This window comes from Pseudopodoces humilis, chromosome 5, assembly GCF_049639895.1.
Source record: "Pseudopodoces humilis isolate 2021_Gansu_Grassland_sample_001 chromosome 5, ASM4963989v1, whole genome shotgun sequence".
Classification (NCBI taxonomy): domain Eukaryota; kingdom Metazoa; phylum Chordata; class Aves; order Passeriformes; family Paridae; genus Pseudopodoces; species Pseudopodoces humilis.
In genome coordinates this window covers 51,177,394-51,204,791 of record NC_142204.1, presented here as the reverse complement: position 1 = coordinate 51,204,791, position 27,398 = coordinate 51,177,394, and the positions used below count along the sequence as shown (strand labels likewise).

The 27,398-nt window shown below is 40.8% G+C and overlaps 1 protein-coding gene across 5 annotated transcripts in view; it reads right to left on the bottom strand.

The window, feature by feature from the left end:
- PTPRZ1 (protein tyrosine phosphatase receptor type Z1) overlaps positions 1-24,323 on the bottom strand; it is a 130,535-nt gene extending 106,212 nt beyond the window's left edge. For all 5 annotated transcript variants that reach the window (XM_014248842.2, XM_088055216.1, XM_088055217.1 and 2 more), the window contains exon 1: positions 24,207-24,323. In XM_014248842.2, coding sequence (XP_014104317.2) covers positions 24,207-24,264 — 58 coding nt within the window. In that variant the 5' untranslated portion in view covers positions 24,265-24,323. The remainder of the gene's footprint in view (positions 1-24,206) is intronic.
- Positions 24,324-27,398: the final 3,075 nt, after the last annotated feature.

Sequence of the window (27,398 nt, the reverse complement as noted above, 5' to 3'; positions counted from 1 at the left end):
CAGAGTTCTGTGTTAAAATATCTGCCTCTTCCCACTCTAAAGCTATTGGGTAATGCCATTTTCAAGGAAGGCCAAGAAATGTAGTTACAATGCTCTCTACATGCAGCTTCATGCAACAATAAGGCAAATTTATTTAGCTAACATTGATAACGTGGAAAATGTTCAAGTAGCACTTGATAGATACTGCAAAAAAAAAAACCAAACTTGCACAAATAATAGATACTGAACTGTTTATTTTCTTACATTAGTGTATTTACTCCTTTTAACCTTGTCATCCTTCTCATCATCAAAAGCAAGCAATCCTTAATACGAATCTACCATTAATCTCTGGAAATATTCTACAGCAGATTAATTAAGATATGGAGCAGAAGGATATTTTTCACTAACTGAAACAGATGAAGCTGAGACAAGTATTATTCAGTCTTTCAGATTAAATCTCTGCTGAATAGCCAAATAAACACAGGTTGCCTAATGATACTTCTAATATTTGTACTGTACTTTCATTTAAATGCAGGGGAAAAAAAAATCTCAAATGTTACATGACTTCTTTTAGTAAAGACAAAAGAGAAATACAGTTTTAATCACTTCATTCTTACCAGGGCTGTAAGCTTTACCATGCAAAACCATTTTGTCTGAGGTGCAGGACTACACTTGAATGCTTGTTATGTCCTCTGATGCCTCATACAAGACTCTGAATTCCCACATTTCCCCAAAGCACTCTGTCTTGCCTATCAGGGGTGCTGGCCAGCCCTGCCCAGGCAGGACTCCCACCACAGCCAGGAAGTCAGTGAGGACAAACACTGCAGAATTCCCATTCTTAAAGAAGCTCGGTATGACTTCACTCAGCTGCCTGTGGCTGAAGGCAGGTAATGAGCCCAGACAGCTGTGGCATTTTCATGCTTCTACATGCCCAAGTAGAGATTCTAAATTACTGCAGGACTTTTTTTCCTTTGTTCCAGGGATGTATCCATTCTTCAGCTAACTGTTAAATTTTTATGCCCCTTTACAGATGAATGATGTATTTTGATTGTAGCAGGTGACCAGTATTCAGCTCTTTCAAAGGGAAACCCTTACAAAACAAAGTCCAGCTCTGATTAAGTTGACTATCTGAATTCAAAGCATGTCTTGACTGCTTTCTATGAAAACAACTGATCCTTTTCATGGGCTAAGGCCATTGTAACTTCCTCTACACATTGAACAGATTACCATGGACACAAATTCAGGCTCCTTCCATTCACACAAGGTCCCTGAAAATTTACATAAGTCTGCAGAGAAAACAGGCAGCCAAGCTTTCAGTGACATGAATATTGTGATGAGAGTTTCAAACAATACTACTTTTTTCTTCTAAAATACAGTTCACAGTAAAAAAAATCTGAAAATTAATTAAACAGCAAGGAAAAAAATATTTTGGGTAACTGCTTAAAATGATCTTTTAAAATAAACAGTCACTATCCAACTACCTAGATTAAGTAGCTGTAAAATTTAAAGTTTGGAAATATCCTATGTACAACAAAAATGCTACTCTGTTATGCCATAACAGTAAACTTTTTATGTCAAAATATTACTCTGCAAGTCACAGCAGTACATCTGTCAGGCATAAACCAAAATGAAGATGTAATACCTTCATGTGACCAATAATGTGTCCTCAGTGCAGTCTGGCTTGGCTGACCTTGCCATAACTAGACTTACAAACATTCTTGTTTATTTTTGTTTAAAACACACTACTGAAGTCAGTTTTGGTCAATAAGACATCACTGCCATTTTTAATTCAAGGACTCTGAAAGAGCAGAGGCCAGGAAAAGATCTCCCAGATACTGGATTTACTGTAACTATGTTAATATATCATTATTAGGAATTAATTTTTTTAAAAAGACATTGGGAGATTAAAGGCTTCCAAATTAAAATGCTCCTACTGTAGGATATTGTGCGCTTAAATTACATGAATCCTTTCCAAGATGTTTCCCTGAAAAGCAGCAATGCACCTCCTACCTCTTGAGGAGAAAATCAGATCTTTATGAGGAATCTGGATTGGTCCTGTTGGGCTAACCTTCTGGTCAAGTGTATATATTACAGCATGAAGGTCAGTGTCTTACCTGAACAATTTCTTACTCCAAAAGCACTGAGGAATGCATAGTGCCTTCAAAACGCTTCAGTTTATATTTCTGACTTCATTGTCATCTAATCTTCAGTCTTCCACCCTTCTGAGTCCATCTAGGGCTGACATCATGTCTTCCCTCCACAAAAACCTCTCTCTTCTGGTTTCCAAATCTTTTTCATCAGCTTCTGCTCCTAAAAAAACCCTTTCCTATGACTCTGCTGTGCACAAGTGGAGGAATTTTCAATAATGAAAATTTTGGGGTTTTCCTAACAGAATCACACAGAAGTTTTAAGTTGACAGTATTTTCATAGTAAAGACCTTTCCATCTAACAGTACTCTGGGGGTTTAATGAAAGGCAATGCTTTCCCTTCTCTGAAGCCTATTTCTTTAGAGCCCATAAAGATAATTACAAACTGAAGAGATCTCTCTTTTATATTTAAGAATAGAAATTTTACAGAGTTCAGAGTTAATTGCTAGTTTCTTTGACAAGTCCTGAGTATTTTTAAATCAGACTACCACCCAACTCTTTTAATTGTAAAGTTCCTTCTTATCTCCCTTACACACTCAAGCCTCTCCACAAGAAACTGTAGCTCCATTAAAGAAATGGGAAGTGTTGCCACTGATTTTGATGAGATCAAGTTCAGGTATGACCTGAGAGTACAAAAAAATTAAATTCTTCAGTTCAAAAACCTTGAACACAATTTCCACAAATGAAATGAAAGAAATTTTTCTCTTACCCTATTCTCCTTCCAAGCAAAGCACCTCTTATGCTCTAAATCTGCTTATCGTGACACAGGGTATAAGAATGATTTCCAAACAATAAAATACATTCCTTAGTAAAGGAAAATAGGGAAATTAGTAAGAGACATTGGTTACTCTGAGTAAATTGTTCAACCATGTATTCTGTGTGGGAGAGAATTCTAGAATTCTTAAACTTACATCAATAATCATGCATGCATATGTATGTACTAACATCTATCTGGGCCTTCAGTGGTAATCTTGAAGTTGTACCTTAATTTCAGCTCTGAAAATGAATCTGGAAAGAAATTGAGTATCTTGACACTCATCTGAAAAAAAATGATCTTTCTTCAGCCCATAAATACCATACCACTAATAACAAATACATTTCATATGTCCACATAGCTTTCTCCAATTCAGCATTCAATACTTCACACAATAATCTCTGGTACTATGTATCATTAATTTGTAACTTCACTTTTGCCATAAGCTCCAAGGGAGTTACATCAGAGTAAGTCTTTCCATAAAAAGAAAACAACTTTTCTGTGAAAAAGCATTATATAAATCATATATGGTTTCATTTATAGGAAATGCAAATTTTCCAAGCTCCAAATGTTGATTATTTGAAGTTATATATAATTTGTGATGAAGAGTACTGTCCCTTTCCAAAGCACAGGTTCCTGCATAAGTATACCAAAGCAAAATAAGAAAAGAAAACGAGAAATTTAACTTCCCCCACCCACCACCCACTCTAAGAGACTGCCATATGAAAGAAGCAGGAAGTAAATGCTCTCTTTAGAAAAGTAAGGCACATCTCTTGGGGGTGTGCTGGCTACATACAACTTGTGCAAGCAGTTCCTCTTTCAAGTTCTCAGGAGGCATGTATTATAGGTAACTGAATTCACCAAGAAATAGATACTGTAGCAAAGTCTGCATTAGAAAAGAAATTCCTACTTTCATCCCCAAGGAGCATCTTTGGTCCTTGAATGGTTAGAATATATGGATCAGCATTAACTTTCCCTTTTCTTGTTCTCTGAGGCACAACAGAGGAAAGGTCCCATTGCAGCATCAATCAAACACATCTTAAAGCTGAGATTAGAAAAAAAAAACCTAAGAATGGTCTAGTCTTCTACTGTAAATTCCAAGTTTTATGCAAATGTATCTTGGCTTTCATAGGAGATTGTAGCATTATGAAGGGATTGGGGCTTTTTATAAATACCTGAACCAATTCACTTTTGAGGCCAACATGCAGAAGATCAGAGAGTACGTATCTGCCCATTTTTATTTCTTCATTGGTAAAACTTGCTTCTGGGCTGAAGATCAAAACAAAATTATCATACCTTTCCAAAACAGGACACAAGTTTCTCATCTCTCTTTCCAGAAAAAAATTGAATCAAAGCCATAGCATGTCAAGCTTAAAGTACAAAAAAATCTCAGAGCTTTTGGGAAAAAACCCCCTGAAGTCCTCTGAAAGAGCTCTTTGTTAATTCAGAATAGGACCCAAAGTTCACTCTGCTCTCTTCTAGCTTATTTTCTTTCTTCTTTCCTTCTTTTCATTCCTAATTTTTCCTGCAAATTTTGCTTTATATTGTAGTTTGAAAGTTTAAGCTGTCCATTTAACCTTCCTGCCAACTATTGCTTTACATGCACCTATTTCCAGATTTCTAATGTTTTAATTGCTCTTTATGAGCTGCTCCCATACACTTACCACACAAAGGCCAGCCCGGAGCAGGGGCCCATGCCTTCATGTGCTGCTAGGACACGTTCCTGTGTCGCTGATGAACCAGTGCTGGCAGTGGCTGTCAAAGCATGCAGATCCCCCTCCTGGGGCCACCTTGGGAGCTCACCAACAGCTTCCTTAGAGGCCACTTTGATTTCTCTGGTCCACTGCTGGCGGCTCTCTCTGTCCCAGAGTGGCAGACACCTGTTTATGTGCATGCTGGGTGTCAGGTGAGCACAAAAGGCTGAGGTAGGAATAAGCTTCTCAGCTCCTACAAAAATGACAGCTAAGGGCAGGCAGCTGCCATCAAATTAACTCCCTAGGGAAAGCAAGCTGTCAGAAGTTAACTGAATGATGGATGAATTGTTCTCTGAGGCCACATATCACTTACAGATCAGTTCTCAAACATTTCCTTTTTCTTGTATCAAATCAAAGCTTTGCTTTTCAAATGTACACATTTGTGCCTCCGCCCACATCTCAGATTTGATTTACATCATTATGTTCCTAGTCCCCAGGGTCTCATATAGATTTTGTAGTTTACCTTTATCTTTATGGTTGTCTTTTCTCAGCATACTCCTCTTATACTGGTGATTTATAGGCTGAGCCCTGTCATCATCATCAAGGCAAACTCCCTCATATCTAACCCACTTTTTTATTAATTGTCACACCCTCATTTTCTCAAGGCTTGTCATTATTAATTTTGTCATAATTAGATTTAGGATGAAGGAATATCTTATCTATACTGAATACAACTGCAAAATAACACTTAAACATGACTAGGGATTTTTTTTTTTTTTAGTAAATAGAGGAAATCCTATCAGTATTAATTCTGCCTACTATATAGATACACAATAAAAGAGTTTAGAAAATAAATATGGAGAAATCACATTCTGTACTCTGCCTAGTGCATGCTTAGTTTGATGTCAACTAATTGCTAAATCAAGCAGTAATGAAAGCATTGCATTTTAATTTATCCAGAAGTGTCTGGCTTACTGCCAAAACAATGGGCTCATTGCTCTTATACAGGCAATATACTAGTACATTTATATTAGGATCAAATTTTATTAGTCCACTAAAATGTGTCTGATTTCTTATGAACTCCATATTTGCACTCAAAGAAAAGGCAATGACAGAATATAACTGTAGGAAAAAAAGGTTTTTTTGATTTTATTGTTATCTTAATATCTACTTCTATGTTTATAGTTCTTGAGAGGCTACACTGGTGCATACTGAATAGGTCATTTTCATGCAAACACTGACTACTCCACATTTTTGGCCATTTGGCTTGTTTTGGCTTTTTTTCTTACATCAAAGAAAGCAGATGATTATCTGTAATTGGAATCAATCCTCTTCTTGAAATTGAGCTTGCTATATGGTCATTTGCAGCAATTAACTTCTTTCTAGTTTCTTTCTGAGCATGCAAGTCACTTAAATGCAGGAGTAACTCTTGGATACTAGTTCTTACCCTATGTCCTGGTTTTGGCTGGGGTAGAATTAATTTTCTTCACAGTGTTTGGCATGGGGCTGTGTTTTGGATTTGTGCTGAACACAGGGTTGATAACAGAGAGGTATTTTTGTTGTTGCTGGACAGGGCTTGCACAGAGCCAAGGCCTCCTCTGCTATTTGTATGCCAGGCTTGTAAGGGATTTGGGGGTGCATGGGAGGCTGGGAGGAGACACAGCCAGAGCAGATGATCCCAAATGACCAAAGGGACATTCCAGACCCTATGACATCATGCTCAGTATACAAAGTGGAGGGAAGAAGAAAGAAGGGAGGAATGTTTGGAGTGATGGCATTTGTTTTCCCAAGTTACCATTACATGTGATGGAGCCCTGCCCTCCTGGGGATAGCTGAACATTTGCCTGCCCATGGGAAAGGTGGGAGAAATTCCTTGTTTAGCTTTGCTTGGGTGTGGGGCTTTTCCTTTCCTTACTAATCTGGCTTTATCTCAACCCATGAGTTTTCTCACTTTTATCCTTCTGATTCTCTCCATGATCCTGCTGATGGGGAGTGAGCAAGTGGCTGCATGGGGCTTAGTGCTGGCTGGGGTTAAACCACAACACCCCCATCTTGCCCTGCTCTTAGAAACTTGTTTGTTGTACAATGCACATCAGAAAATAGTAACACCTAGTAGATGTACATCGAAAATGTTAAGGACACACTTTAGAACTGAGAAGATGAAGTTTCTTTGGTCAAGATTTGCACTAGTACACCTTTTCTCCTGCCAATTTCTTTATTTATTTTGTTTTTCCATAGGTAATTACAGCTTGTGTCTCTTTCGATTTTTTTTCCATGGAAAACTAGGATACTCATCATGGAATTCTGGCATGGAGGAAAAATAATGGAGATTTTCTCTTTAAACCTGCAAGTAGAATATCAGTTTTATTTTACAGAGTGAATGCAACCCAGTCAAGCACATGTTCTTTCATGACTAGAGCCTTGGGTGGATTCTTAAAATAGCATCCATTATAGTTATTGCATCAAAAACAATTTAGAGCTGTTTTTTCCAATTAAAACAATTGTGAAATTTAGCTGAAACTTCTTTCTAAATATTGTTTCCCTGTTAAAATTTAAACTTAAAGAACTCACTGCCATGCCAGCCTGTCTGTTCCCTGTTGCACACTAAAACTCTTCCCAGCGTGATCCTTACTAGTCCAAGGCTTTTAACTCTCCTTCAAATATTCCATCACAAAGAGTTACTAGCAAAGGTCTGTTCATTTTGGTGAAAACCAGCAGTCCCTGTTTAAACTGTAACACACTCCTATGTCCTGTCCATAGAGGCAGCAGTGTGTCATGTTTATGAGCAGTGAGCTTTACCCTCAAATCCTGGGTTTGCATAATGTTCAAGGAGGCAGCATTAATTTGGGATGTATTCATTATAAATGAAATGTATTATTTCAACCAAATTACCTTTCAGCCTAAGAACACACATTTCTCTTTTGAAAACAATAAAGCTCCTTGGAGGTTTTTATGTTACAGTGGTCATTACAGCCTGAAAAGCACTGTCAACACTCACTTTTTAATAACTATTATAATAATTTACTTGTAATATAGCCAACAAATCCACAGAACACTAAGCTGCATTGAGACTGTACTTTGTATAAATAGAATTTATATGATAATCTCAGATACGGATGCTTGCCACAGGCAGTGAGTGACAATTACCCAAATTTGCTTTGCAGTACTCCCTCCTACCCTCAGAAAAGAACTGTTCATGCTTCTAGAAGAGTAGGATCTTCTGAAGGGAATCTGGTTCTTATCCAGATGTGGGGCTGAGAAAGAGAAGGAGGAGAAGGGAGTGCATACGGTTCCCTATGAGGAGGGATAAGAGAGGAGGGGCTGAAGGCCACCCTCAAAGGCCAAGGCAGTGTGGAAGTGTGGGTAAGTGGGCAGGGGGTGGTGTCTCTTCCTTCCCCAAACACATCACTGCTGCTCTTCCTTCCTTTCTCCCTCCCTTCTTCCTGTTTCTCCCTTTTTCTTTTTTTTTAAAAAATAAAAAAAAAAAAAAAATTATTCTTTTTTTCTTTTGCTGTTCTTTTCTTTCATCTAGTCTCTCAGTCTCTCTGGGATTTCTATGAACTCTAGAGTAAAGACTCTGGAAACTACCATTAAGTCTCTTCTTGTTAGTAGTACCCACCACTTTTCTTACTGTTTTTCTGCTCATAAATTATCATTTGCCAGAAGACACCAGAAATCTGGAATAGTCCTTCAATTAATTTTTAAACATATTCAATTTTTTTTAAAGAGAGAATACAAAGAAATGTAGGTTTTTATCCACTGCACCTGTGCAATTTAAAACTTTTGTCCATGTCAGTACTTGGCCTTATGGTCACAACTTAGCAGTCAACATTTATTTCTGAAGTACAAGTAACAAATGGATACAGAGCATCACCTCTCTGAAGTTGGTAAGAACTGCAGACAGGAAAGTGTCAGGATACTGCAGTGTGGTGACTGGCAGCAAACACAGAAGCATGCAGGGTGACCCATGAAGAGGCAGTATGAGGGCACAAGAGTGAAAAGCTGCACCCATACATTCAGCACCAGCGACCCTCTAGAAAACGTGTGTTGCAAGACCTTGTGGAACTGAAATGGCAAATTTCAACCACCACCCCTATGCCTGTGCTCACATGCTACCTTTTTAGAATGAACAATGATACGTGAAGAAAAATGACACAGGATAGATAGTATCATTCTTTTTGCTACCATCAAACATGACACATGGACCCAAGTTTACTGACTGCTCCACATGAGGAAAACCCAACTTTTCCATGTGTTATGACTGTACTACCACACTTCATATGAACACTAAATGAACAACAATTGATAAAATAACATCAGTGGTATCCCCATTCAATATAATTGTTCTTTTTGTGAGATGCTAGAGCTTTGTTTTACACAGCTAATGCCTACCTGATATTCCCACATGTCACCATTCAGGGACCATGAGATACGGGATCTTGTTGCAACCCACAGTTTCTGGGTAGCAGTGGGTCACACAGGGTGAGAACCCAAATTTAGAATTATGATCAGAGACAATCCACCACAAGATAAATGTTCAGATAGCTGGTTTGACTCATGTTTTCAGGTGTAAATGTTCACGCAGTCTCCCCTAAGAGAAGGCATACACCATTTGGAAGGCTGTGCAGAGGCTGAAAGGGCTCCCTTTTTCACCCAAAGCAGCACACCTTGGCTGCTCACATGCCCATGTGCACTGTACTACATCTGCACCTCGTATATGTGCAGTACTTTTGTTCCTGAACCAATATCAGAAAGTATGGGTATATCATCTCAGCTTTGCAGAAAGCAAACAAGCAAAGAAGGTAAAATGACATGCTCTAGCTGATACTGCCAGGTTCATTTCCAAGGTCTCAGGATTTTCAGCTTCCTATTAAACCATCAGGATACAGTAGGTATCCAAGTGAATGCTTCTCCTCACCTCAAAGTGTTGTCTGGGGCTGACACAGCATGCAAGGGGCTGCACCAGCGACTCCAGGGAACTGCAAACAGAGCTGCCTTCACACGTGCCTTGGGTCCTCAGAGGCTGCAAAGGCTCCCTGCACAACCTCCTCACAGTGGGACACTGCCCTATAGCCTATGACTTCGAGCCAACCTTTTCACTCTTGAAAGAGCTTCAGAAATGTGAACATCCTCCTGTTCACACAAAACACCTTTGAGTAAAGTATTACTACTTCTACCTTACAGATGTAGAACTGAGAAAGACCCTTTCAATACCTCATTGAAAAGTGGTTCTCATAGGAACAGCTAGAAAAGATGACAAATTGCTGCTTCACCAACTCAACTGCTTTTATACTAGTATATTACTTGTTCTTAGCAGTAACACCCACTTTCTCTGTCCTCTCAGCTTCTCTTTCTGTATGTTATTTTATTTCTAAATTCCTTAGAGTAGGTGTCATATTCCTGCTCTGTATTCATATGGTACCTTACGCAATGAAACCCTGGTCACTGACAGACGCACAATAATACATAAATAATAAATGGTAGCAATTCACTGTTTATACAGCATCTCCACATGTCAGCTTAACCTGAGATCTCATATTTGTATAAATATCCAACCCATGTAAAAACCCAGTTTAAGGATTCATCTGTGCATGCAATGAAATAAATACATTGTGTATTTTAAATGGCTGTATTTTTAATAACCAGTTTTAAATTTCCCAAATGTTTGTAACATTTCTGAAGTGTACTAGTACTACATCAATAGGCACAGTGCTAACATTTAATCCCTCAGTGGAGAGCTTATGGACAATTAGAGAGAGAGACCTTTTCCTCCTCATTTTACTTGTATGTAACTTTCTTTTATTGTGATATAAAACCATTACAATAATATTTACTCCTTCAAGAAGCATCTTGTAGTATTTTTCACTTAATCAAACAGCTGCTAGGGAGAATTCATTATGCAACTAACCAAAGTAAAATATTTTGAAGGTGCCTCCAATGGAAGCAGATTATATGCAGGTGACAGCACTAGAGTAGCTTAAAAAGAACCTAGACATCCTTAAAAGCAGGGTCTTTTTAGAATGCATGTTTATTTTTCTAAAATGTTCTTATTTTCTCTCTTCTACACATTAATAACTGAAAGTTATTTGAGGGAGATTAGAAAGTTTACAAGCAAATACCAGACTGCTTTATACCTAAAAACCTTCTTAATTTCAATGATCTCATTAAAAATTGAATAAGTTAGGGAAACTGTTTGGTGGATGGCATTGCTACACGCACAACAAGCATTAGTCAAGCACAGAAGATAGCTTGACACGTTTTGTTTTCAGAAAACACCACAGCAAAAATGAAGCTTCCAGACTGGATCTTGGAGTTTCTCTGCAAAGTATCCCTACCATTGAACAGAAAACAATAGGCTTTCAGATATATTTAACACCTTTTTTTTTTTTAATCACATTTTAGTTCCTGCGACAGAGCAAGTCAGGTTTTCATTAGGTTCACTTCTAGAGTTGTGTCAGAATGTAACCTTGTAGTTGCACAGGAATTAAAAAAAATAACAGAACTGAACAAGACATGAAAGCAAAAATTCTTCAATTAAGTCTTATTTTCAGACTGTAAGTACATGCAACTGCAGACCTCCTAGGACTTTCATAGTCTTTATGCAACGCAGAAGTACTGAAATGACTTCAAATTGAGTTTTGGAGAGAGCAACAACAAATCTTCCTCTGGCTCTCTGCCACACCACTGTATTTCACAGTTTGCTGCTGTTCTGTCACTGTATCTATCCAGTTTAAGACATGCATTTATTTCCTGCTCTGGAGTGATCAAAGCTTTCCCATGTAAGACAGAATATTATAATTGCCAATTTCAAAGGTTTTAGGAAGTCACTTCATAGATTTAAAATCATTAGCAACAGACTTAGTGCTCATCTAGTGAGATATCTCTAAGTCTAACAGAACCATTAATTAATTATAGGTTTGACTAAGCCTTTAAGGTTTTGACTGTACTGGAAGCAGCATAATATACTTGACCTCAGCCAAAAGCCTTGGAAATGAGGAGCTTTAGGGTAGCTCAGTGACTCACAAGGGAAATGCATCTGTTGTCTCTGCCATTGAAAGCATCTGATTTGCTACTAAAAGGAGCAAATGCTGTATTTTCTTCCAGGGCACTGCTGCACTTGTTCATTCAGTTGCCATACCTGCCTGTGGCAGAAAACCTCCTGCTGTTCCAAGAGGGGTGATGCAAATGCATAGATTTCTTACACAGACTAGAGATACAGCTACACACTCTTCTGGGAGAGTTACAATGCACTTTTGTATCTAACTGTTTCACTTTCTGCAATACATCAAAATCAGCAATTGGTCCAAGACTGAAAGACTCAGAGACTTAGTGGGCTCATGGTAAGCAGATGACTATTCAGAGATGCCTAGAAGACCTAGATAAGCACCAGACTGAGCACCTGACCAGGAGATACAGCAGCATTCTTCATCAGGTTTCAAAACTGCATGAGAGAATATAAATCCTGCTGGCTTTTACACTGGATAGCAGCTAGGTAAAAGACAGAAATATGACAGGGACTGGAATCCCATGTATTACTCCTTTTATGACAGACATAACCCAGCATAGGCCAACTGCTCACCCAAGGATTTAAACCAAGGTAAAGAACATATTTTCTTGCCCACTGCCCATCGCAGACAGAGCAGCCCTTCCAGCAGTCCAGGCTGCCAAACGCACATTTGTGTCCACCCCAGCAGAGAGATCCCTACTGCAGCCACAGAGTGACAGTGCTGTGGGGTGTAGTAGGGGGAGATGGTACGGAGCCACAACAGAAGGAGGAGACCAGGGATTTTCTGCTTGGGATTTGCTGCTCACACACACAGAAGTTTTATTATCTACACTGATCTTTATTTTGTCAGCCAAGCTTGCTGGTAAAATAAAGCTTGCATGTCCCAGTATAGGGCATGCTGGCTGCTGTGAGTCCCAGTCTATGCACACCCAGCATTTTGAGTTCCACTGAAAAATGATGAAACCTCTTTGATTTAATCATACTCGGAGTAGGTTGAATTTCCTCTTGCTTTCAAGTGAACTGCAGATTTCAGGGTTTTGAAAAGCTCTTGCACATCCAAGGAATTATTTAACTAATGAAGCAAACCATAAAAACCTGTATTACAGTTTTGTTCAAATGCACTCTTTACAATCATGATAGAATATGTAGATCATATTAGAAGAAACTGATTAACTGTTACCTCATTCACCAAAAACAGGACTTGATTTTCTGGTTGTTCCATATATAATTTCACTTGACTGCACGTAACCTGAAACTATTTGTTTTACATCACTGCCTTATTAACTTCACCAGATTTAGCTGAACCTGTCTTCTTCCATTCAGCAGGGCAATAAGGGTATTTTTAATCTGTTCTAAATTCCACTTACAATATGTTTTACTATGATGAATCTCTTTTCCTACAGTACTTATATAGTTGCGAAAGCTAATTGGATCATATAAGATTCACACATATTCCTAACAATAGGGCATATCTGTTCTTGCTGTCATTTTTCACAGAATCATAGAATCTTTAAGGTTGGAAAAGACCAAGCTGATCAACCCCAACCACAAGTCCACCACTTTACCATATCCCCTAATGCCACTTCCACGTTTTTTTTCAACACTTCCAGGAACAGTGGCTCCACTACTACCCTGGACAGCCTGTTTCAATGCCTGACTACCCTTTCAGTGAAGACTTTTTTTTTTAATATCTAATTTAAACCCCTGTTTTCATGAGTACAGCCACTGCTCAGGCAAATCTTTAGAAGATTTTGTGTCACAGTCTTATCACTCACACAAAAAGTTTGGAACTTCCCAGACAGACAGAGATGACTACCGATGCATGGAACCATACTTTGTCTGCTGATTCATGCATTACAAATCCCACAGTGGATAGCAAAAACCAGAAAATACTGAAAAAAGACACAGATTAAAGGATATCTTTGCATAATCCTCAGGAATTTTTCATGGATGTATTTTTCACTAATGGATTAAAGGAATAATTTCTAGTCTAAGTATTCCTGAATGAATTTTGTTGAATGTAATACTGTCTTGACCCCTGGTCAAATACATAACTTCTAGACACGGAAATCTTCTCTGTCTCTCATCAAGATGTAATGAAAACTAAACCTTTGAAACTGATTAGGCAACAGTGCAGAAAATAAAACTCACAGAGAAACAAAATAAGGAATTTACATTTTTTACCCAATGTTTGGTTACTTCTAATACATATTGGTTTATGTTTGATTTTTTTACCATACAGAGAAAGTAGTAAGCAAAACACAAATCCCTTTTTCTTCATCCCAAATAAAGAAGGAGGAACAAACAAGGAAAAATAATTGCATCAGGTATGTAAGAATTACACTTCAAAAGGGGTGCAGAAACCAGTCAAGGAGAGCCCACCAGCTGTGACAAAAAGTTGTCCTCCATACACTATAAGAACTTCCAGAACTGCCTCTTTTCTGCTGTGTTAAGTTCCCAGAAGATGTCTGGTAAGTTAAAGACACCTACAAGAACCAGGGCTGTTGATCCTGGAACATTCTCCAGCTGCTTGCAAAGTGTTCTGCCTCTTCCTCCTGGTTGGGTGGATGATAACAGACCCCCAGTAGGATGATGTCAGCCTTGTTGGCCCTTAATTCTTATCCACAGGCATTCAACTTCTTTGTCATTAGTTTCAATACTCATGGCATCAAAAGCCTCCCTAATATAAAGTGATCCCCTTCTACTTCTCCATTTCCTGTCTCTTCTGAAGAGCTTGTAGCCATCCAGTGCAGCATTCCAGCTGTTTGAGTCATCCCACCATGTTCCCGTGATGGTGACTACAGCACAGCTTTGGTGTAGCAGCATGGCCTCCAGCTCTTCTTGTTCATTACCCATGCTGTGTGCATTGGTATACATGCACCTCAGCTGGGCTGCTAATTTCACCACTAAATCAGATTTATCATCCTTGGGCCTGCTTCCAGACAGCCCAGCTGCATCCCCTTCCCCCTTCAAACCTAGTTTAAAGCCCTCTCAATGAGTTCTCCCAGTTCATGAGCTAAAATCCTTCTGCCCTTAACAGTGATATGGAGCCCATCCAGTTCCAGCAGGGCAGGTACCAAAAAAGTTGCCCCATGATCAAAGAACCCAAAATTCTGCTGATGACACCAATCTTTGAGCCACTTTTTAATAATATGGGCTGTCCTATTCCTTTCATCACTTTACTCTGCCACCAAAGGCACTGAGCAGAGCACTACCTGTGCTCCTGCCCTATCAAGCACTTGACCCAGTGCCCTAAAGCCCCTTTTAATTGTCCTGACACTCTTTTCAATCTCATCACTGCCAGCCTGGAGTATCAGCAGTGGGTAATAATCACAGGGCTGAATCAGCCCAGGGAGTCTCTTGGTAACATTCCATATCCAGGCCCCAGGGAGGCAACAGACCTCCCTGTGGGATGGGCCCAGTTGAAATATGGGGCCCTCTGTTCCCCTCAGAAGGGAGTCACCCACTATGATCACCCTTCTTTTCCTTTTAATGTCAGAGGTGGTGATCCATCCTACAGATGAAGCACAATTGGGAGGCTCACTGGGCAGATCATTTCCTTCGACGTCCTCTGGCTGAGGCTCTAGATCCAGGGCCTCATACCTATTCTGAAGTGCCACCTGGGTAGATGATGGGGGTTGGGAGGAGCTTTTGTTACCTCTCCGAGCAGGGACCCATTTCCACTCCCCTTTGTCCACCAGGTGTTCTCCTACTGCCTGACAGTGGGAGGCATGGGAGTCCTCTGGCTTCTGCTGGGCCTCCCCCAAGGATGGAAGGGCAGAACTCCATCAATCTATTTCCCTTTCACTTTCCCTAATACTCCTTAGTCTTCCAACTTCCTCCCTAAGCTCAGCCACCAGCAAAAGGAGATCATTCAGCTGTTCACACAGCAGGCAGGCTTCTTCTGCAATGCCCCCTGGTACCACGGATAAGCTCAAACACTCCGCACAGAACTGGGTCTGGACAGACTCATCTTTTTTGGAGGGTTCTGTTTGGCTAAATACACTTTTACTACATGCAGTTTTTGATTGTGTGAAAACCATTACTAACAAAAAAACCCAAAACCAACCAACAAAAACACAACAAACTAAAAACCCCACTAGCAGGAGGAAACCTGCAGCCCTGTCTGCTTTCCCTGCCTGCGTGAACTGCTGTGCAAACTACCGTGCCACACCCCTGTTTGCCTGCTCCCATGACTGGGAACCTTTGAATTTTCACATTGCCAGTTTATATTCATTTGGGATTGTGTTGGTGCTATCCTAAAACTTATGTAGATCTTCTGGAACTTTTTCTCCTTTTTTTTTTTTTGTTTTGTTTTGTTTTGTTTTTGTTTTTGTTTTTAAACACAAACCTAAAGTATGTTAGAAGAAACCCAAAAAACAACACAAAGTTTTTTCTTCGACATTGCAAGATACATGACATGCAAAGGTAATGACCAAAACTCAAAGACATAAAGAAAGAGGTAGGCACAGATCACACGAGACTCTCCCTAAACTCTGTGCAAATGACAGGTGGATGGCTTGCGTGGCGAGCGCACCATTTGGCATGACATTTCACAGACACCTAACTGGAGTGCTCCAAGAAGCTGGAAAAAAGCTCCTGGGCCTCCCAGGAAGTCTCAGCCTAAAAAATTTGTTAGTTATCATACTAAGACATGCCTATCAGAATAAGATTTCCAAAAGGTACTGACAGAAATAACTGGCATACACTTGAAACAAAATGACTTTTCTAAATGGCTGGAAATAGATCAATCACAGTTGGTCAGTTTGTGGATGGCGCCAGAAGAAAAATTGCCCAGAGTAATATTAGGTCCCTTCTATAAAGCCAGCTGTTAACTCTGATCATTAGCTATTTAGTCTCAGCAAGCAGATGTTTTTCTTTTTGGGAACTTCTGCTGAAATCATGGAGTTCAGCATATAAAGCAGTTGAAGAATCAAGTCTTTTTTTTTAAATGCTGATTTTAAAGGTTTCATTTTTCCTCAAAATATTTGCTCTAGCTTTCAAAAAGCTTTCAGTTTCTTCGGTATATGCTGTCCCTGCAGAATATTACGAATTTATCTTTTTTAAGGATTTGACAGCTTTGAAAAATGGCATTATTTTTGGAAAAATGTATTCTGAAGAATTATGATACAAACCAGTCTAAAGCTCAATGAATTCAATAAATCCTTCCATTTTCTTTAGGAAAATATTTCATTTGGCCTGGATAGCTTATTTAAAAAATAAAAAAAAAAATCTGTTCTGATGAAAGAACTTACCATGACTTCCAAGAAAATTTTAAATGAGTCAGGAATTCTTTGTCTCATTCTGTTACAGAATTTATAAAACCATGTCTTTCACTATGATATGTTTGATGTGATTTATTTTTATGCAACATTCTTAATTTATAGGATTTTGAAGACCAATTTTTTGTAACATGATTTTAACTCGGTAAAAGTACTCTGGATGTCTCTTATTTTGCCCTTCCGATGTCACTGTTTAAGCACCTCTTCCCTGCTTTACTCTTACCCTATGTCAGCAAATAGATAAATGAGGCAGTGAGGATGGATAACTTTTCAAATGTTATCTACTTTATATTTCAGCCTTCAGGTAATCCAATTTTTAGCAGAAGTTTTTTGGCAATGAGAAAGAAAATTCCCAGCCAAATTACTGATACAGTGCTCCCAAAACCTCCTAATGAAATCTTCCACTGGTCAGGTGACAAGTCCTAGTAGCTTCATATAGAAATATAAGTTGCTGAGTGCTACATGCACATTAGGATCTTTAGTATTTCAGTATCACAGAGAAAATTTCAAAGTAAGCACATTTTTTATGTTTAGCAAAACATAAAGGATAGTAAAAAAACCCCAAACATGTTACCTTGTACATCTAACTGGATGCTGTAAAAATCTAGACATGGAAATAGTGCTTTCTTTATGGCAAGTAGCCAAATCACACCTAGCCTATTTTTTAGCTGCTAAACCTGAAACTGTGGTGCAAAAGATGTATTCAATAGCCTTGACTTAGAAAAAAATTCAAGCGCAAGATGGCTTTAGGAGAATTACCCACCTGCCAGGCAAGAGCAGCAGGCTCCAGGGCCCCAGTGTTCAGGCTGCCCCACTGCCTCTAGGTGATCTAAGCAGCTGAGCTAGCCCAGATGGAACTCAGCTGACAGGACAGCCAATGTAAAATGCTGAGCTGGTGGAAAAACATTTGAGCTTTGCCCACCTTTGAGAGGTTAGTCTTTCAGAAGTGCAGCCCAGAGCTCCCTTCTTTAAAGTATCCAGAACTATTAAAGAAACAAGCAAAATCTGATCTCTCTTAGAGCACAATCAGAGAAAAGGCAGGAGTAGGGATTTATGCATTGTATCCAGCAGGTAGATAATGAAATACTGAGTAGGAGCAGGCATAAGAACTCATATTTCCTGTCTTGCTGCAGCATTGTAGTAATTCAGAATCCCTGCTTCAGAAGCCTGAAGTGGATGCTTAAGGAACAGTGAGAAAAAGACAAACTTATATGCTATAAAATTTTCTTGCAAACTCTTCCAGATTCCATTTCCAGCCCCAAAAATTCCTGAAATAGACATGGTTTCCAACTGCTTAGCAACCCTCTAAAACCCAAGATTTTGCCCAGAATCCTCTAAATTTTTCTTCTTTTTTTTTTTTTTATTAAAAAAAATAAGTTAAATTGCTTCATATTACACAAGAAGTATGAAAAATCTTCTCACTTGAAAAAACCTAATGCTTGGAGACAGAAGATGTAGGTTCAAATCCCTTTATATAAGATCAGGCCTTCTCTCTAGACTGTCTGGGTAAAAGGCTTCAGTGGCTGGGCTACAACATGAGAAGGTGGCACAGCCCTCACCTTGTCCTTTGTCCTGAAGAGAAGTAGCAGTAGCCAGATCAAGACACCTGATTCTGTCAGCATAGGGAAGCCATACTGACTTAAGGCTCAGGAAAGTCATCTGAGAGGAAATTTCCATTTGGATCCAATGAAACTTGGGAGTTAAAGAGGCACTGAGATGCACACAATGAGGTCAGGTAAGGCACATGCAGGAGAGGAACTATAGCTGCCTGAAAACTTCCCTGGAAGCCATCAAGGTATGAGTTGTGTCAGGGAACCTTTTGACTAAAATTTTGGGTTCAGTCACCTAAGTTCCACACACATCCTATTTCCATTGCTGAGCATTCCTCATCACTTGTAGGATAGTACTTTTCATCATCCTTGCAACTTTCACCACAATAATGATTTCTGAAATTAAGTCAAACAACAGCTCCTGGGGTCCTCAAATAGTAATGAAAAATACTGATTTGTAGGGTGAAATACAGCTACTTCCAGTGGATGAAAGAAAACCAGTCAACTATGGGCAAGATGCAGAAGGCAACAGGAGCTTTTGAGAGGCATGGCCCATCTAGAATAATCTGACACTTTCACACAGTGTCTGCTTTACTTAAAAAGTCTATTGTTTCACCTCTATCAGATAGCCCCATAATTACCAGCCAGTGATGCAAATACACCCTCACCTCATTTCTAAAATTTCCAGTTATTTCCAGTTTAACCTCAAGACTGAATGGGTCAACAACAGTAATTTGTATTCAAAAAGCAACCTGCAGCATACCTTCCTACAAAAGTATTCTGCCGCCAATAGTTCCTCAACAACCTGCAGGAGCCAAGTTTTATTTATAGTCCCAGCCTCTTTGAAATATTTGCTATCTTTCATTTAGTGGATCTTGTTTATTTAATACTGTAAGTCCTTTTCTTCCTGTAGATTCATCTTTCTAATACAGAAGGCTTGACATGTATTCAAAAAGGTAACTTTTGTCTTTATGGGAAAAGAAGCTTATTGAATAGCCAAAGGATGTCTTGTACAGGAAAGCCACATAAATGGTGCAAGAAGCTGTGAGAACTGAGCTGTTAAATGGGAGCTGGGGGCTCCGGAACTGCCACAGACTTCCAGGCCCTACGGGGAATACTGAGAAGCACTGCACATTTGAAGAGGAATTGAAATTGTCAGGGAAAGAACAGAATCTGTTCACCCTTAAATTCCTAATTAGAGATCTCATAGTTGGAAGTGGCCACTTAAATGATGAGCACTTAAGATCTAAGAAATAGCCTTCTTAAGAAATGGGGAAGTGCCTATTTTCATAAATTAACATCCTAATTTACAATACGGATTACAATGATAATATTTTCAAATCGACATCTTATTTTTATATATTTTTTATCTACAGGAATCCAGATAAAAGGGTAAATTCAGAGATGAAGTAAGGCCAAACACAATTAAGAAAAATCTCCTTAAATATGGAATTGATTCAATGTTGGAAACTAGATAACTATTTTAGATATCTCCTACATATGACTAGTGTGCTGAGTAAATAATTTGGTTACACTGCCATTAATTTTAAAATGCCATTAATTTGGTCACTTTTCATACCTGTCAGTATTTGAACCTAAAAAAAATCCATACTGTATATTTAGATTTTGATATCTATAAATCCCTATGGTACAAAAATGCATAACGTATATATGGCCATAATAAAGATGGTTAAAGTAGAAAATAAATCAGCTCTAAAATTTTTTGATTTAGCTCTTATGTTCCAGATATGACAGGATTAAATTTCTCCATACGAGCTGTGTATCATCATCCATAGGATCATATAATCTTAGACATAAAATGTACCAAAGCATTAGAAGTAGTATACATTAATATTACTGTGATGTAAGTCAGTTTGAAGTGTGCCAAATAACTGGCCTACAAAAACATTGCCAAAATAAGAGGTCAGTGCAAAAAAGAAGGATCTGATCCCACAGCCCTTTAGCAGCCTAAGGGCTTACTGAGTCTGAACATGTGGACATGAGAGTGAACACAAAGTGTGATTGGATTTAGGAAGCCAAACAGGTGCTCTGCTTTAGATTCTCATATTTTTTAGTTGTGACCATCCAGTACAGGACACAGAGAAGTTGCTTTCATGTTGATAGTGAGGTGCATGCTGCCTGATAGCTTGGAAATACTGTTCTGATATCAATTGTATAAGAAAAATAAGAATATTTAGGGAACTATTACCACCTTTGGGCAAATAAAGTCATGGCACAAACTAAAAATGAGAAATCTTTTCTAGATAGTGAGAAATTAAACTGAGACACAACTAATTAAGCAATTCACAGATTAATGAGTTGCATTTTGAAAGGCAAAACCCTGGCTGAGGCCAGACGATGACAGCAGTAGGATGCAGATTAGCTAATTCTAGAGACACTTTTTACTTTATTTGGGGAAGCTACCCATACATTTTGCCAGTGAGAGCATGGAATATTTTTAACTCTTGCCTAAATATTTACACTTCTTTGACTCAAATTTAACCAAAATTACAGTGTAATTTGTTAAAAATACATTCCTTTTTCTATGAACATATTCTTGCCTACACAGATTTGTAAATAGTCTACTTACTGAAAAAGCTCCAGATATTATTTCCATAGGAACAATGCAACAAAAGGCCAAAAGGGGCACAACTCATTGACTTTCAGGTTACATGGAACACATCAGTAAGCCAGGGCAGATATTCAAAGAGTATCTTCAGTCTGAGATATATTCAGGCTGAAGATTAGAGGTTCATAAATTTTTCATTTAAAATAAAAATGTAAAAAAAGAGTGAATTGCCCATCTAGGGTTGGGTTGTTTTTTCTTTTTCCCTTTAATCTCAGTAAAAGAAAGAACTTAATAGGAAATCTCTAAGCACACAGTAGTGTTCACAAACAATTGCACAGGATTTTTTATGAGCTCTTACTTGTGACTGAATAGCATCTCACTCTAGAGGTTTCATTGAACTTCACTGAATGGCTCTCACTGAGAGTACTCAGATAATACCCTGCTCCATAAATAATTACATCAGTACTTGATGTAATCATGTTATTTGGCTTCAGTAACATTGTGAGGATAGGTGCTCATAACTCAGCAGGGATATTAGAATTAAGCTCCTAAGCATTTCTTCAATAAGGTGAAGAATGAACTGTCACTGTCTTGTCATTCCCAGAACTTTTTGCCTCCATCTGCTCTAACAGTTTATTCCTCAGCGAGGCTAACTTGGCTGCCTTTTTTCAGACACATATGAGACAGATTTCTCTGATGAATGTCCCAATGTCAACAGCAAATCTCCCAATCAGATTCCCTAGGAAGGACCACTTATGCCAGCTAAGACAGACCAGCTAAGACCAGCTAAGTGGCTCGTACCAGACCAGCTAAGGACTCGACATTTTTCGAAACTACAAGCAAATGAAGCTGGGATTTACATGTTGCCTAGCCTCACACTAATAAGCATAAGCTCCACAATGCAAAGGCAGATTACCATGCTCTCCAGCAACAATCCATTCACAGAGCCCTGGGTCTAGTTTCTTCTGCACAAGAAGTATTTAATGGTAAGAGCCAGACAGTCCCATCCAGTTCTTCCCTCTCACCAAAGCCTTGGAACCATACATTGGTGGTATGCAATAATTTATTTTACATTTTATGAAAAAAACCCCAAACAAACAAAAAACACAGAAGAAAATAATAGCAGGATTCTAAGTATTTGTTTCCATGAACTAATGATAAACTAATGCTATCAGATTATAGCATAGTTTTGTAGAGGTAATCAAACCGGAACATATTTAAATTAGATCTGATTAAGTCAATCAAATAGCCTGTACAGGGTATTCATTCTTGGAAACAATCATACTATTGAAAATACTGAGAAGTCTAGCTCATGTGTCTTCAGAATGTTGCACCACTGAGACCAAATCAATCCATCACATCTAGAAAGAGGGTCCTCTCCAGGTCAGGTTTGAAAACAACAGTGTATCAGTCTAGAGAAACAAAAAGCAGCAGCACTTACATCTTATATATGAGTACAAAACCTTTTCCCATCCTGTCAGATCTTGTAAATTCATTAATATAACATACATATGCACAACAAGTACCTAAACATTACATTACATAAAACCAGCTTATTTCTAATAAGATGCTAGATTAAATTATTTAAAACAAGCAAATAAAATAGGTTATGAAAGCTATATTTATGTCTTGCATTGCTTCCAGCATGATAGGATCACCTGAACAGGGAAGTTCTTTCCAAAATTTAATTGAATTGTGTTATATTATGATCATATCATTGTATACTTGATCTGTTCCCAAACCTTTTCATATACCTCCACACACATGTAAAAGCACCTGCTAATTTTTTTCTTTTAAACAGATTTGGGAGTATATCTGATTTTAGGAAACAGGTTGTCAAGATAAGAAATACATTATTAAAACTTATCAAAAGTCTTATAACAGGCCATTCTTTGCCATAGTATAAAAGAATTATTGGAAGTAAGATAATTGGAGTAAGCACCCTATTTTTAGGAATAGGTTAGTTTAAAAGTGACATTAAAAATTTAATTAACACCCTTATGAAGATGATACATTTTAACCGAAGATCAGTCATACTCAACAACCTTATAGTTGAATTATTTCACAGTATTTTCTGAAAAGAGGCAAAAATACTTTTCCCATAAAATAAAAATGTACTTTTCTCTAACTAGCAGAACTTGGTACAAAATTGCTTTCACTGAAACCTAACCCCGATCTTTGTTTACAGAGCTGCATGGTTTCAGAAGCAGCACCACCTATTGGGTGACAAATGTAGGTTAGTGACTACTTTGTCACCGCAGACCTATTGTAAGACTGGTTTTGTACACAAGGAGGTGAAACTCCCAAGTTCCTCATGCTGAAATATAAGCAGCCATCCGGTATTTTCTAGTGATCTGTTTGGTAAGAGCTTATAAATGCAAAACGATCATCCAACAGGATGCAAACCCTTTCCACATAAGCTGCTAGTGTTTATTTGATGAAGTACTGAAGAGAGCACTTGTAACAGCATTAAGTGACTCACGCTGGTTATAATAACCATCTTATCATGTAACAGGGAACTGCATGATTTTTCGGATGCACTCCAGTTGCATAGGTCTGCATGAGCTGAAAACGAATTTGGTTATGTAAGCAGTCCTACTAACATCTATATATGAACCCATATTCTGTATGCGGGGGTCCCACGTGAATGAACGACTCGTATTTTGCATGGTTTAGGGCGACCATTGACGTTACCCGTTCAGAGAGAACGAGTTCTTTTTTGAAGTGAAATTTTGCACCATCCCCTTCTCTTCGGAACAGTTCATGCGAGACCTTAAAGTAACATCTCACATCCCACGTTCCCAGAGAAGCTCGGTATCAGAATTGCTGGGCTTGGATTTTCTCTCTCCCCCTGTCACCGGCGCACACCCGGTCCCTCCCCCGCGGGTGCAGGCAGCCCAGAGGAGCCAGACCCCTGCGAGGGCTCGGCGGGGCACGCTGGGGAAGCAGAGGCAAGGTGGGCTGGCGAATCCCGCTCGGAGCAGCCCGCCAGTGCCGGCGGTGGCGCGGGGTACCGCGCATCCTCGGAGCCCGGCGGCTGAGGTAAAAGGGGTAGGAGAAACGCTCCCACCCGTGGTGTCGACAGCGTGTTTTCGCGGTGTGGAACCGGCACGGGCTGCGCCTGCATATCTAAGTAAAACGGATCAGAGAGACCAAAACCCACCGGATCCCGGGGAGAAAAGTCGTTCCGAAGCCCGAAGATGAATTCATGCAGAGATCACTCACCCACTCTGAGGATATAGATGAGCTGGATGCAGGCAACCAAGCGCCCGAGAATGAGCATGTCCAAATCGTCCCTCGCCTCCTTCCTACTGCCTGCCCGCCTGTCCGGCTGTCTCAGCCTCCTGCCCGCCCGCCGGCCTCCGCGGGCTGCTGCACCTCTCCCCCGCGGGGATCCGGCTCCGCGCCGCGACCGCGCCCGGCGGCCGTCCCCACGCCGCGGGCGGGCGGGATCAACCGCGCTGGGAGCTGGCGGGGCCGCGGCTCCGCTCAGCGCATGGCGGGGCCGCGGGTGGCTGCGGGGGAGCGCGGGGTGTGCGGTGAGCCCGGGCGTCCGCTTGATGTGTCTGTCGCGAGTGTTTGTGTGTCGTGTGTGTGTGCGCGCCGTGTATGTGTGTGCGCGGGGGGGCGGAGACCGCGCTCCGCTGGGCGGGCGCGCACGTGTGCGCGCGTGTGAGAGCGTGTGAATGTGTGTGAATGTGTGTGTGAAAGTGTGAGAGCGTGTGAATGTGTGTGTTTGTGTGTGTGAAAGTGTGAGAGCGTGTGAATGTGTGTGAAAGTGTGAGAGCGTGTGTTTGTGTGTGTGAAAGTGTGAGAGCGTGCCAATGTGTGTGCGCGCGGATGAGAGCGTGTGAATGTGTGTGTCAAAGTGTGAGAGTGTGTGAATGTGTGTGAGATTGTGTATGTATGTGTGTGAGAGTGTGTATATGTGTGTGAGTGTGTGTATATGTGTGTGTCAAAGTGTGAGAGTGTGTGAATGTGTGTGAGATTGTGTATGTATGTGTGTGAGAGTGTGTATATGTGTGTGAGAGTGTGTATATGTGTGTGAGAGTGTGTATATGTGTGTGAGAGTGTGTATATGTGTGTGAGAGTGTGTATATGTGTGTGAGTGTGTGTATATGTGTGTACCGTGTGAGAGTGGCTGCGTGGGTGCGGATGTGGGTGCGGGGTGCGGAGGTGTTCGCGGCGAGTGCAGTGGTGCGGACCCGCGGCCGGGAGGAACAGGAACCCCCCGCCCCTCAAAGGCAAGAGGGAGGGAGCGGGGCCTGGGGACCGAGAGGGGTTCACACCGCCGCGGGCAGAGCGCGGCCCCGGGGTCGAAGACTGGGCCGCAGCTCCGGCGTTGGCGGGGGGGGAGCGGCCCCGTGCGGGAGCAGCCCCCCAGACACCGCCAGCCTGCCCTTGACGTGGGAAGAAAAGTTTGTTTCGAGGTGGAGACAGGGAGGTGGCTCTGGGGTACGTGAAGTCTCCGAGGTCAGCGAGGTGCGCGGCCGGTCAGTGCAGCCGGGAGCCCGCGGAGCCCAGGCCCGGGGGAAGGAGCCCGTTGGGAAGCGATCGCCCCGGGCCGGCGATGTGTGGCCCCTGGTCGGGGCCCGCTTGCGGACACCACCGCGATGGGCAGCGGGAACGGGCCCGCCGTGGGAACGGGAGCGGGGCACCTCTAAGGAGCTGCTGTTTCCCGGCTGCTCCCTGCTCCGGGAACCGGAGGGGTTGCGTGTTCCCTGGGAACTGGAGTGGCAGCGGGGGAAGGGGCTGGAGCCGCGGAATATCATTATCCGACGAAGAAGTGGGTCAGGGCGCAGGCACCGACACCGTTTTTGCGGGAAGTCAAAACAAGACCAGAAAAAAAGAAAGCAAAACCCACCCGAACCAGAAGGGAAAAAATGAAGGCAAGCAAACACCAGGTCCCGCGTATTGGGAAGTGCGGGCCGGACACCCGGCCGGGGGATTGCAGAGCAGCACGCGTGCTGAGCCCCCCTTGCCCCGCACGCACCCCAACCGGGTGGTGGGGGTGGGCACACTGCCCTCTGGGCTGCGCCTGCCTTCCCACGGCCTTCCCGCGCCGGGCTGAGCCCTCATGGGAAAAGATAAGTGGGGGCTGGAAACACCCCTGACAAACACAAGAGATTTTGGGAGCATTAGATGGTACACACGGTCCTAGGCTTCATCCCAGGCTCGCCGAAGTGCAGCCCGGGAGCCGTGTGAATGGTCCCTGTGTTTGCGATACTGTTTGCATCCGAGTGAAACGGTCTATTCTGCACGGATGTGCTGCGACTTTTAATGGTGGGCAACTTGAGTGTGAAAACACTTGGTGCTTTTTAGGTACCCTACTCTACCGAGCCTCTCAGTCCTCAGGCACAGGAGCTGCACCTGCCAGCTTGTCCTTCAAAGGAAACGAAAAACCCATTCTGTGTGTTTCTCATTTCAATTTCTACCTGCTCTACCTGGCTTTTTGGGATGTTATGATCTATCTTGACATTAAGCAAAGCAGAAATTTCGGAGTGAACAAAGGTTAGAGGAGAAAGTGTCAAGATGCTCAAGCAGTCAGTTGTATTTGGAAAGCAGACTGCAGATGAGTCTTCTCATGCAACGTCAGCATCTTTCAGGGGACTATGGTGTAAATACAATAGAGGTTGGCCCATTAGGAGAAAACTTGACTTGAGTGACAGTTCTTGTTAAATGGACTTTTGGTATCATGGGAAGAAACAAGCTTCATGTGCTGAGTCCCACCAATAAAAAATTATTTTAGGACTGTCCTAAGGGAAAATGCTGAAGATTTTAATCAGCTGATTTTCATGTTATTGAATGAACCTAAATGCTAGGAAAAAGCTATAGTGATTTCCAAACCCATACACAGACAAGCATGCACAAACACACTGGTACACATAGGGAAGATAAGATACTAATACAAATAGTTAATATATTTGAGATCAACTCCAACATAATTTTGCAATTGGCTTCGTTTCTCAGTAGGAGTAAGAATAATACAAGATTTAATAGCAGTATGTATGTAATAGATAGGTATAGGTATACCAATAATAGGTATTATTGTATTATACAGAGGTATCATTGTAATGCACAGTATAAAGCCAGAGCCTGCAGTAATGCCTGACTCTCAGGCTCTCTCAGGCAGTAATGCCTGACTCTCTATACCTCTGCTTGGTTTTTCTTGCAAGTTGATAGGTAGATGTAACTCAATTGTGTTGCTTCTAAGTGTTCATGAGCTTGCAACAACTTCCTCTGTCCATGTTGGAAAAGACTTTTGAGTAGTTTGGTGACTTTTTAATCTCCAGGGGCTCAGCTGTGGCCAGCTGCATCCTGGTTTGTGACTGTCTGACAAGACTAAAGGACCTTCTCTTAACAGCTGCTAGCATGATTAGCTGCCCAGGTACATGCTGGAAAAGCTTTAGATAGGTC